At 48.1% G+C, this 13,567-nt stretch overlaps 1 protein-coding gene across 1 annotated transcript in view; it reads left to right on the top strand.

Annotated features, from left to right (window-relative positions):
• HIRIP3 (HIRA interacting protein 3) overlaps positions 1–13,567 on the top strand; it is a 175,686-nt gene that overhangs the window by 99,647 nt on the left and 62,472 nt on the right. The window contains exon 6 of the mRNA XM_078652422.1: positions 284–382. Coding sequence (XP_078508548.1) covers positions 284–382 — 99 coding nt within the window. The remainder of the gene's footprint in view (positions 1–283; positions 383–13,567) is intronic.

Here is a 13,567-nt window from a genome sequence, read left to right as displayed (position 1 = left end):
AATGAGGCCTAGGCCTTTTTCCTTGGTCTTTTGTACCTACAGCTATGGTATTTTTGTTACCGAGACTCCCATTCCGACGACGGGGAATGATACAAAGCATGGGAATCTATGAAAGTTACCAATACTGGGGAACCAAAGTTACAGGTAAGTAACTTGTTTTCGTATACAAGATCATTTAGTTCAAGATTAACCTGGTAAGGTGGGTATTTTTGTCAGCAAGAGAACACGTGGAAGTGAGGCCAGGCAGATCATAACCTCTCTTGCTTTTCTCACTCTTTTACAGGTAACCCAACCTTAGAAAAGTGCAAGGTGGTAAAACTGAAGAGGGAGGAACGTGAAGAGCTGGCTTCGCTGGACCTGAGCAATATCATAAGCAACAGTGGTAAGCAGACCCCCCAGTATATCCCGTCCTTGATTTGCAAATTTTGCTGCACAAAAATTTAAATTTAGCGGCACAAAAATGAAACTTTAGCTGCATTATTGCAGCACTTTGTTTTACTCTTAATCATTCTTTTTCAGCCCTAAATCAATGGAACCTGTTTTAGCATAGTATTCCACTATGAAATAGGCACGTTTAAAGTTTCTGCAGCGCTACAGAAGCACAGCTCCAATCTACTAACCTTGTGGGAGGGGGATGTATTTCTCGCTGGGATGTTCTGGTGCAGATGTAAGCACCCCTGCCAGGGTACCACTCCCTGTTTTTAGTCACATAGCTCCCTTCACTCTCTGCTTTCAGTCTCGCAGCTCCTTGCGCTCCCTGATTTCAGTCATGCAGCTCCCTTCGCTCCCTGGGTACAGCCACACAGCCCACCCTTCGCTCCCTGGGTACAGCCACACAGCCCCCCCTTCGCTCCCTGGATGCAGCCACACAGCCCCCCTTTGCTCCCTGGGTGCAGCCACACAGCCCCCCTTCGCTTCCTGGGTGCAGTCCCACAGCCTCCTCTTGTGTCGTGTGCACTGACTCCCATTTATCTGTAGTGCTGACAGGACAGATATCTTGCAATATTCACCCTTCAGAATCAGGTTCCCCAGTTCCAAATTTGGCAGCTCTGACCATAGTGTCACATCCTCTCCCCCACTAAACACCATACTACCCTACCACGAGAAACTTGCACTGCTGTCTTCTACAACCCAATTGTCCTCCGCTATAAACACCTGGGTGCGGCTCAATTTAAATTACGCACTAGACAAGAGCAATATGCTGCCTACAAAAAAAAGAAACAACATCCTGGAAAAAGAAAACACTCATAAGGAATGCAAAATTAAGTAAAGCATGTGAAATGTAAGAAGGAACAACAAGGTTACTTTAACGCTTTTACACTCACTATTCAGAAATCAGTGAATGCTTTTGCTTTTGAAACGTTAAGGCCATCAATACATGCACGGAATGGACCTATTTCAATGTCCAGTGCTTGTATCCATACAGAACGTAAGCAGTATGGTAAAAAGACCACTTCCCTGAACACCGAGCCGCAGTACTCATTTTGTTTCCCAATAAACGTGTTGCAGTACCTCCAAGATTGGTGCACTAGTTCCCCTCCCGGGTGAAAACAACGCTATTCAAAGAAAGACAAGTAAACAAAAGTAGCGCTTCACTTGCAAACTCAGTAGAGTGGCGCAAATGTGTTTGGGTGTGAATAAAATCAATCTGGCCACTTTGCTACCAGTCTGTCTGGCTTCATTTAGTTATTTTTTATATTTGTAACCTTTTATTCCCGCAGCGGCACTTTGGAACAGTGCTTTAAATGGGCCGGTACCATGCGGTACGGAGTACCGGCACTTTTTTATTTTGAGAGAGAAACCAGCACGTTTCAAGAGAAATGTGATATCTTTAATTGGAGACTACAGGCACTTCACAGAAACAAACAGATACTCTGGTACTGAGTACCTGCATTTCTATTTTTCCATTTCAAGCACTGCTTTGGAATAGAAAAATGTCAGAAAAAGACGAAATTTCCACTGGTTTTTCTCTTTTGGATCCATTTCACAGGGGAACAAATCAACGAATGAAGGTAAGAGAGGATGTTGAGATCCGTTTCTGAAGTCAAGGTTTTTAGTAAGCGAGAAGTGGCGGCTGCTAGACAGAGGGAATAAGAGGGAGGGCAGCTGAAGCGGCAGAGTATACACTGTCTTTGTATTATCTGCCCAAGACACACTGTGCATAGATGGCCACCTAGTGTTGGGCCCGGATGTTTGCAGTTTATTTTGTTGTAGAAAAGTCTTTGGAAGTCACGGGATAGGAGACTCCTTCTTTGGATGATACTGCGCATGGGCATCTGCTCCATCCCCAGATTGTTTTTTTCCGCCACCGGGCTCGGATGTGTTTCCAGCGCTCCGTGTTGGAACAGATTTCCTTCGGCGCTCAATCCTCACCAACTTACAGAAATTAAGTTTCTAACACTTTTCCAGTCGACGCTATTCTTCAACACCGAAAACTTCGATTCCGGTCGACGGCCTTCGTGCCTAGCTAGGCCTCGACTCCACCTCATGGAAAGGACGCCATTTAATAAGTGTCCTCAATGTGGGTCGAAGTTTCCCCACACCGACCTTCATGAAGTGTGTAACCTTTGTCTCTCCCCGGAGCACGAGGCCAAAGACTGTTCTGCTTGTGTCTCTTTCCGCTCCAAAAAGACTATCCGGGACCGAAGAGCGAGGAGAACAATGGCTCGATCTTCAGCTTCCATTCCGGACGACATCTTTCAGGAAGGCGTCAATGTTCCAGAACAACAGGACGTCGACAGCAAATCCGAGGCAGAAGACTCCGATGTCGAGGACATCACTCCAGCACAACGGGCGTAAGTAAGACCGTCGACCCCGACCCTTCCTCGACACAACCAAAGAAGGCCCCGGTTACACCCTCGCACACCGACACACTGCTTCTCCTGCCCCACCATCGGGCCCGGCTAAGAAGCTAACTAAGCCTTCAGGCGGCTCTGGCTTGAGTCGGCCTTCCCAAGGTGCCAGCGCATACCTACCGGCACCGAAAAAGACAACATTACCGGCCACGCCGACATCCAAACCATCTGCGCCGAAGCATACCACTACTCCTTTGGCACCGAAACCCAGGTCGGAACCAAGCAAACCTGCTTCGGATTCAAAAAAACACCCGGAACCGAAAAAACCATCGGATCCAAACACTGTACGGGATCCGAAAAAATACTCGGAACCAAAAAAAGAGGTTCGGAGCCGAAAAAGACTCCTGCTTCTCCGAGCAAAGACATTGCCAAAAAACCAAAGCAAACCGCTTCGGTGCCGAAATCTTCCTCGGCACCAAAGGATCGGCCTCCTGCAGAGGACTTATTTCATCAAAACCCTGCTCAAAAGACTCTAGCTAAAGATCCAATCACTGGACAGCTAATTCTAGCTTCAAAAAAACGACCACTGGCCACACCAGCTCCAGCTCCACATTCAAAGAAGAAGGACATGGCTACCTCTCCCCTAAGACTGCCTTGCCCTTCTCTTTCCTCTGTACCATCACCACCTCCTCCCATACCACAACATTCCCTAACATCCTCTATTATACCAGACGATGACAACAGGGATGATAGCTCTGATGATATGGGGGTAACATACCTGATCCAGCTACTCCTACAGGATCACCTGACCTGTGGGATGATTATACTACCCCAGATGTCCCAAACGTCCCTCAGGATGACATATACCCCTCAAGGCCTTCCCCACCAGAAGACACTATGGGTTTCAATCAATTAATTCACAATGCTGTGCAATATCATAGGGTAGACATGCACACAGACCCTGTAGGTGAAGACTTCCTAATGGATACCTTTGATAATGCACAAAGGTCCTCATCCACTTTACCAATGCTTAAAGGAGTCATTAAGCATGCTCCTGAAGTCTTCAAGGACCCAGTCAGAACTCGGGTCATTAACCCTCGTATAGAGAAAAAATATATAGCTGCCCCCTAAGACCCTGTATATATTAAAGGTCCAGTACAGCTAGACTCACTTGTAGGTTCCAATGCACGCAAGAGAGCAAACTCACAAACATCAGGGGAAGCTCCGCCACCAGATAAAGAGTCTAAGCTACTTGACGCATCAGGGAAAAGAACGGCGTTTTAAGCAGCAAACATGTGGCTTATTGCCAATACACAGGCATTATTAACCAGACACGACAGGGCACATTATGATGAATTAGAATCATTAATGAGGCACCTCCCTGATAAATAGAAGGATAGAGCAAATGAGCTTGTCCAAGAGGAGAAAAACATTACAAACACCTCCATTCGGTGTGCACTTGATGCAGCGGATACGGCCTCTAGGGCAGTTAACACCAGCATTTTATTACGTAGACATGCCTGGCTACGCATATCAGGGTTCAAGCCTGAAGTACAAAGTGCCATTCTTAATCAACCCTTTGATGAGCAACACCTATTCGGACCTAACATACATGTATCACTTGAAAAAATAAAAAAGGATCCAGATACCGCCAAATCTATGGGAGCCCTGCAGTCGCAGGCTCCCAGACGTTCATTTCGACGCTCATCCTATCGAGGTGCCACCAGGGGATACTCTTCAGACACACCTTCTACCTCATACAAAGCCCCTACACAGTCCACTTACAGCAAGGGCTACCAACGGGGGATGTTACATGGGTAACAATAACAAAGGCAGAGGTAAAAATAACAACTCCCGCTCTGCCTCTACCCCTGCCCAATGACTCCCTTCCCCCGTCCCATTCCACTCCTGTCGGGGGAAGACTTCAACAATATCTGCCAGCCTGGGAAAACATCACATCTGACAGGTGGGTGCTCCAAATAATTCAATCTAGAACTAACATCCAAACATACCACCCAAGCAGCGTCCAATGTCGCAAGAACATTTAACACTGCTCAGACAGGAGGTAATATCCCTCCTGCAAAAGAATGCAATAGAGATAGTTCCAGAGCATCAGAAAAACAAAGGAGTATACTCCCTATATTCCTAATACCAAAGAAGAATGGATCTCTAAGACCCATCCTAGACCTCAGACCTCTAAACATTTACATACAGTTGGATCATTTACACATGGTCACACTCCAACAAGTCCTTCCACTTCTGGTACTAAACGATTTCCTTGTCACCCTAGATCTCAAAGACGCCTACTTCCATATTCCCATCCACACGGCGCACCGAAAATATCTCAGATTTGTGCTAGACGGGCAGCACTACCAGTTCAAAGTGCTCACATTCGGAGTCACAACAGCGCCAAGGGTGTTTACAAAGTGCCTAGCAGTAGTAGCAGCACACTTAAGAAGACAACACATTCATGTCTTCCCATATCTAGACGACTGGCTCATAAAAGCCAGCTCAAACAGCCAGTGTGTACAACACACTCACGCTACTATTCAACTGCTTCACGATTTGGGATTCACAGTAAATCACACCAAATTGCATCTGCTACCCTCGCACATACAACAGTATCTCGGTGCTACAATAAACACCCACTAACACTAGCTTATCCCTCTCCAGCCAGGATAACAAGTCTACAAACTCTCCTAACAAAATTCAAACCACAACACTCGCTACCAGCTCGAGTGTTCATGCAGCTCATAGGAATGATGGCGTCTTGCATATTTGTAGTACCTCACGCAAGACTGCAAATGCGTCCACTTCAAGAGTGCCTAGCACGCCAATGGAATCAGGCTCAAGGTCAACTAACAGACCTAGTGTTGGTAGACGGTCGGACTCCTCGTTCTCTGCAATGGTGGAACACCAAAAACCTTTTCAAAGGGCTACCGTTTCTAGAGCCAGTTCCTCAAATAGTCATGACAGCGGACGCATCGCGTTCCGGCTGGGGAGCTCACCTACTACATCACACCATGCAAGGCAGTTGGACACCACAACAAAAGTTACTCCACATCTACCACTTAGAGTTGCTAGCTGTGTTTCTAGCCCTAAAAGCTTTTCAAACTCAGGTCTCAGGCAAAGCTGTCTTAGTCCGCACAGACAATGACAGCTATGTACTACATAAACAAACAAGGGGGAACACACTCTCTGCAGCTGTCTGTTAGCACAGCAGATATGGAGATGGGCTATACCACTAAAGATCTTCCTCTTAGCCCAACACGTTCCAGGAGTACAAAACACTATGGCAGATCTTCTAAGTCCACAAACACAGCGGATCCACGAGTGGGAACTTCACCCGCAAGTTCTTCATCCGTTCTTTCAAATGTGGGGACAACCTCAGATGGACCTCTTTGCCACTCACGAAAATGCAAAATGCCCAAAACTTTGCCGCCAGATACCCACACCCATTGTCCAAAGGCAATGCGATATGGATGAACTGGTCAAAACTATTTGCGTACGCTTTTCCTCCTCTCCCACTACTTCTATTAGTGGTATGCAAACTACAGCAACATTCCCTAATGCTCATTCTAGACGCTCCAACTTGGGCCAGACAACCGTGGTACACCACACTGCTGCAGATGTCTGTAGTACCACACCAAAAACTAAACCTATCTCCATGCCTATTAACACAGAACCATGGAGAGATCAGACACCCGGACTCAGCTCAGCTCAACCTAGCGATTTTTCTCCTGAGGTCATTGAGTTTGGTTACCTTAACCTTCCTCCAGAATGTATGAACGTTATCAAAGAAGCTAGACGTCCCACCACTTGAGCATGTTATGCTTCCAAGTGGAAACGGTTTGTCATATACTGCCAACACATCATAAGATACCTATTACACCTTCAAAGTGTAACTTAGCCTACACATCTGGCAGACTACACCTCGCTGCCATTGCAGCATACTTACAAAATAGGCAACATCTATCTATTTTTAGAGTACCAGCTATAAAAGCTTTCATGGAAGGACTCAAAGGGATAATTCCTCCCAGAACGCCACCTGCACCTGTGTGGAACTTAAACTTCTCATCCAGGGGATACTCATCAATAGTCATAATCTATGAATAATCCCCGCCCATGTGTGGGATCCCGGAGCATATAGAAAATACATATAAATATATATGTACACATATGTGAAAACATATATTTGCAGCCTAAAACATTTCCCAACTGGCAAATCTGCTGCAACATTACATGAATTAGCATGCACACAGTAGTACTCTCCCAACACCTAAGGAAGAAAGAGAGCAGTAAACATTTGCATACAACAATGCTTAATTGCCATAGGAAAACCTGTAATTGCAGGCATTTGCCAGTAGGCTGCAGTAGAGTATAAAGAAACAAAGAAAGACTGACACCTTGCCTTTAAGGCATTAGAGTAGGGGTACTGTGCCTTTAAGACCTGACGGCGACCCCCTGCACCCATGATGCATCACAGGTGGCAGTTGGGCCAGTTCTTTTTTCCGGCTCCTTCTGTGAGGATCCTGGAGCTTGAGCTCTTCAGTTTTTGACTGAAATTGTTAATTTGAGTGAATTTGTTCAGAAAATTCGACATCTTCTGGTTTATTAAGGCTTCTACTTTGGTTTTTTGTGGTATTCCACTACAATTTTCTGTCAGAATGCCTGCTTTATTCCGGAAGTGTCCTTCTTGTGACAAGAAGATGGCATTGGCTGACCCACACTCAATGTTCATTGTGTGCCTTTCATCTGCACACAACCCTGACCAGTGCCACCACTGACAGAAGTTCTCTAGGCGAACCCTTTGTGACCGAGAACGTATCCGACTTCATGCCATGTTGGAGAAAGACAAAAGTCATCAGGTGTGTGGCCATGGAGGCCCCAGGATGTCTTCTTCAAGCAAGCATGGCCAAAAACGGCAACGTTCCGCATCTCCTGCCTCCAGAAAGAGGAAGGGAGGACGAAGATCACCGTCGAAGTCGCCGTCGAAGAGGCCAATACGCGCTTCTGGATCACCATTGCGACGTCGAGAGTCTCCGCCGCAGCCAAGTAAATTGGCATCGAGACGCAACACTTCGGGCTCGAAGTCTGTGGCTGCTGGCATGTCTAAGTCTCCGTCGACGTTGAGGCTTCCGTCGACATGGAGACACTCTCCGCCGCCCTCGAGGAGGTCAGCGTCGAGAGTTATGACGGGTTCCAGATCGCTGCCAGCTGGCGTGCCGCCGTCGAGAGGGTCTTTAAGATCCCACCATTTGACGTCTAGGAGGTCGATGTCTAGGCGACGTCAGGAAGGGTCGACGTCGAAGAAGGTCGTCGTCAACACGACGTTGAAGGTCGTCGTCGACATGACGCCATGGAGGTTCGCCGTCGAACCGACGCCGAGGAAGATCGACGTCGAGGTCACCACGGCGTGGACGATCGACGTCAAGAGCATCAAGGCCTCGCTCGACGCCATTGGTCACACAAACCTCTTCGACGTCGAAGCTTTCGCCGTCGAGGGAACAGGTCACGGTGGTTGTGGAGTCACCTGGGTCCAGGTCATCAGCAGACAGATCTTCATCTCCTGGTTTGAACATCGTGGAGACCTCTACAGAAGCTTCTCCCAGATCTGCGGACAGATCACGCAGTGTGTCATCTCACCGTCCTCAGGGGGCTGTATCGGGCGGTCGTAGTAGTCCGTGCTCGGATTACTCCCGCGCATTCTCACCGTCTGGTCCAAGGACAAGTACTCCGGTCAGACCATCTAAGTCTCCTCGGAGGCCACGACCCTCATCCAGACCAAGATCTCCTGCCAGATCACGCTCTCCAGCACGGCCAAGAACGCCTGCCGAGCCAGGACCTTCCCCCAGTCCAAGATCTCCGTCTAGACATCGGTCTAGATCCGGGGGTCGGCACAGCCGTCATCGCGACAGGTCCCATAAGAGAGGACGCACAAGATCTCCAAGTTGGTCCTCTTCTTCGAGGTCTACGGCCCGGGATTATTCTCTGAACTTCTACTCTACTCCTCCCTCACGAGTCTCACCTATTGATGACATCGCAACTTTTACAGATGTGCTGGGCAGGGGAGCAAAGAAGCTTAACATCTCTCTGCATACTCCTGTGGTACCCATCTCTATAATCTTTGATACCCTTCATCGCCGGAAAGCGCTCAGACCTCTGGTGCCTGGCGTCATTAAACCGTCGATGGCTACCTTCCTCACGCAAGCAGTGGTAGGTTCTGTTCCATCTAGACTTGCCAAGAAGTACAAGGCTCCCGCAGAGGACCCCTTGTTCCTCAGATCGGATCCACCAGCTGACTCCGTTATCGTGGCGGCTGCCATGAAGTCTCATTCGGCCTCCACCTCATCCTCGGTACCCCCAGAAAAGGACAGCAAACTCATGGATTTGTTTGGCAGGAAGGTATGCAACATCTCATCTTCATATATGAAGGTGGCCAGTGCCTCTGCTCTACTCAGGAGGTATGATAGGTCCCTCTGGGACTCCCTCACTCGCTTCACAGAGAAGCTTCCTAAGGAAGACCGGCAGGACTTCGTCGAAATCCTACAGGAGGGAGGGCTCGTAGCCAACCAGGTCATTAGTGCCGCAGCAGATGCATCTGACCTCGCAGCCCATGGCTACTCCCATGGAATCCGCTCACGGCGTTCGGCGTGGCTCCGCCTTACGGGCCTCAAGCCGTATGCTCAGAAGATCTTGAACCTCCACTTTAATGGTACATCTCTCTTTGGTTCACACGCTGACGATGAGATGACCAAAATGAAATCGGAAATGGACACTGTTAAAACTGTCGGTTTGGAGAAGCGTAAAGAATTTAAAAAGTGCTTTCGTCAGGGGGACAAGCGATCTTACCACCAGAGGGTTCAAACCCCTCAATGGTCATCCCAAACACAGCAGAAATCCCAATTTCAGCAGAGACGCCCTGGCAGAGGCAGAGGCAACAATAACCAGCAGCAGCCTCCCAAGCCCTGAGCTGTTGCTTCCTCCGCAACTGTTCGCCACTCCGGTGGGAGGGAGTGTTTCTCATCATCTGGAAGAGTGGAGATCCATAACAAAGGACAGATGGGTGCTGAGTATTGTGCAGCATGGTTACTTGCTGAGGTTCAAGTCCCCCCCTCCCTCCACAAGCCTTCCCTCAAATAAAGCACCTTCCCCGATTCCACAGTCAACTGCTGCAGGACGAAGTCTCTGTCCTCCTCAAGAAGAAGGCCATAAAGGAGGTTCCTTCCATGCAGAGAAATCAAGGAATCTACTCCCGCTATTTTCTTGTCCAAAAAAGAGGGGTAGTCAAAGAATACAGGCCCATTCTAGACCTACAACTACTGAACAGATTCATCAGAAGAGAATAATTCCGCATGCTAGCCCTGCACCAGATCTTCCTGCATCTTCATCAAGGAGACTGGATGTATGCCATCGACCTGCAGGACGCTTATTTTCACATACCTGTCTCAGTAAAGCACAGAAAGTTTCTCAGGTTTCAGATCGGACGCCATCACTACCAGTATCGAGTGCTTCCGTTTGGCCTCAAATCCGCGCCACGGGCATTCTCCAAGTGCATGGCGGTGGTGGCTGCTTTTCTCCGCAGGCGGAAGATCTTCATCTATCCCTATCTAGACGATTGGCTGCTGAAAAGTTCCACTCCGGCTCTGCTTCAGAACCATCTTTCGTTCTGTCTCAACCCGATGAACTCATTGGGGTTGCAGGTCAACTTCAAAAAGTCAGTACTCAACCCTTCCCAACGGATTCATTACCTGGGCGCTTCCCTGGACTCCGTGCAGGCAAACGTGTGTCCTTCAGAGGAGAAGTTGTCATCCATGCTCCTGAAGTGTCGTCTTCTACTGGACAATCACAGTCCCACAACCAGGCAAGTGTCCTCTCTCCTGGGATCGATGGCCTTGGGCATCTACATCGTGCCAAATGCATGCCTTCACATGAGGCTCCAGCAACAGGCTCTCGAGGACCAATGGTCTCAGAGGTCAGGTCACTGGGAGGACCGGGTTTCTCTTCTACAAGGTGCCAGAGACTCAATCAGATGGTGATTGAAACGTTCCAATCTTCTCCGGGGTGTTCCATTCCATTGCCCTCCTCCATCTCAGTCAGTGGTTATGGATGCCTCTCTTCAAGGCTGGGGCTCTCATATGGACCAGCTTCAGGTCCAAGGTCTCTGGTCCGTGGTAGAGCGAGGTTACCACATCAACTTCCTAGAGCTTCGAGCCGTCATCTGGCGATCAAATCTCTTTATCCTTCTCTGAGCACCAACTACATCCAAGTTCAGACGGACAACACGACAACTATTTTCTATCTGAACAAGCAGGGAGGCACCAGGTCAAGAGTCCTATCCTTGGAAGCGCAAGCCACCTGGCACTGGCTCCTGGCAAGAGGTCTATCCATCGTGGCAGTTCATCTACCAGGGATCCAAAATGTCCAAGCAGACTGCCTAAGCAGAGACTTCGTAGAAGCTCACGATTGGGCGTTCAACGAAGAAGTCGCACAGGAGGTATTTCAACAATGGGGCGTACCGAACATAGACCTGTTCGCAGACGCGGCAAACGCAAAATGCCCCGTCTTTGCGTCCAGGTTCCCCCAACAGGGCTCACGGGGGAACGCACTTTTTATCAGCTGGTCGCAGACATTGCTGTACGCCTTTCCTCCCCTGCCTCTGATCCCGGCGGTGATTCAGAAATTCTACAGGACCAACACCAGGATGATCCTGATAGCGCCGGAGTGGCCACGTCAGTGGTGGTACCCGGATCTCCTCCAGCTGTCGGAAGTCCCGCACCGGTGACTTCCTTGCAGTCCAGACTAGTTGACCAAGGACCAGGGGAAGGTGTTTCACCCTAACCTTCCTTTCCTTCGCTTGACGGCATGGCTCCTGAGGTCATTCAGTATGGACACCTAGACCTCCCAGCAGACCGCATGAACATTCTCAAAAAAGCCAAGAGACCCTCCACTAGGAAGTCATATGCTTTCAAGTGGAAGAGGTTTTTCATATGGTGTCTTGACAACTCTCTTGACCCTATCCACGGTCAAGAGCAGATGATTCTACCTTATATATTGCATCAGGGTTCACTTAGCGGCAATCACAGCCTATAGGAAGTCACCTTCTCAGACATCATTCTTCCTTATGCCTGTGGTTAAAGATTTCTTAGAGGGGCTTAAGAAAGTGTTTCCACCAGTGAGGTCCCCCTCCCCTCCCTGGGAGCTTAACATCATACTTACTAAGTTGATGGGTGCTTCTTTTCGAGCCTATACACAAGGCTTCTTTGCAGCACTTGACCTGGAAAGCCGCTTTTTTAGTAGCGATTACTTCTGCCCGTAGTGTTAGCGAAATCCAGGCCCTGTGTTGTAAGGAATCTTACACAGTGTTTCACGCCAACAGGGTGGTACTGAGGACACACCCAGGTTTTCTGCCTAAGGTAGTCTCAGACTTTCATATCAACCAGTCTATCACCCTGCCTACCTTCTTTCCTCAACCTACCACTCCTCCGGAGAGGTCTTTACACTCTCTAGATCTCCGGAGGGTTCTGAAGTTTTACCTGGCTAAAACCCTTCCACTTAGGAAGTCTGACCGGCTTTTTGTTAATTATGGAACCACTAATACTGGTCTGTCAGCCTCGAAAAGGTCCATTTGTCGCTGGATAGTCTCCTGTATAGCTCTGTCTTATCAATTAGCTAACAAGGCTTTACAGGGTAGACCTCATGTACACTCCACTAGAGGGAAAGCTTCTACTACGGCTCTCCTTCGTAATGTTCCAATCTCTAAAATTTGCAAGGCAGCTACATGGCGTTCAGTGCATACCTTTACCCGCCATTATTGCCTAGATTCAGATACACAGGCCGATGTCCAAGTGGGACATGCGTCTTTGAGAAATGTATTTGCATAGTTGTATGTAAAACGTGAAGTTTATTCATGTCTCTATGCATACTTATTTGCTCGTCCGCGAAATTTTGGGTATGAGCTTGCTAATCTATTCATAGATTATGACTATTGATGAGTATCCCCTGGATGAGAAGGATTAGTTATTTACCTCTAATCCTAGTTCTCATCCAGGGGTATACTCATCAAAGTCAAAAGCTCCCGCCCACCTCCCCGGACGAGCATGATCATAAAGTTATGAAAGGTTTCTATGGATTTACTCAGGTGTCATGCACCTCCAAATAGAACTGACCCAACTGCCACCTGTGGTGCATCATGGGAGCAGGCGTATGAAAGGTTTCTATGGATTTACTCAGGTGTCGTGCACCTCCAAAAAGAACTGACCCAACTGCCACCTGTGGTGCATCATGGGAGCAGGGGGGTCGCCTTCAGATCTTAAAGGCACGGTACCCCTACTTTAATGCCTTAAAGGCAAGGTGTCAGTCTTTCTTTGTTTCGTTATACTCTACTGCAGCCTACTGGCAAATGCCTGCAATTACAGGTTTTCCTATGGCAATAAAGCATTGTTGTATGCAAATGTTTACTGCTCTCTTTCTTCCTTAGGGGTTGGGAGAGTACTACTGTGTGTATGCTAATTCATGTAATGTTGCGGCAGATTTGCCAGTTGGGAAATGTTTTAGGCTGCAAATATATGGTTTCACATATGTATACATATATATTTATGTGTATTTTCTATATGCTCCGGGATCCTGCACATGGGTGGGGATTATTCATAGATTATGACTTTGATCAGTATACCCCTGGATGAGAACTAGGATTACAGATAAGTAAATAATCCATTGTTCTCACAAGATTAATGGGACCCCCCCTTTGAACCATTACATAAATGTGAATT

This window comes from Lissotriton helveticus, chromosome 7, assembly GCF_964261635.1.
Source record: "Lissotriton helveticus chromosome 7, aLisHel1.1, whole genome shotgun sequence".
Classification (NCBI taxonomy): Eukaryota; Metazoa; Chordata; class Amphibia; order Caudata; family Salamandridae; genus Lissotriton; species Lissotriton helveticus.
This window is presented reverse-complemented; position numbering and strand designations above follow the sequence as displayed.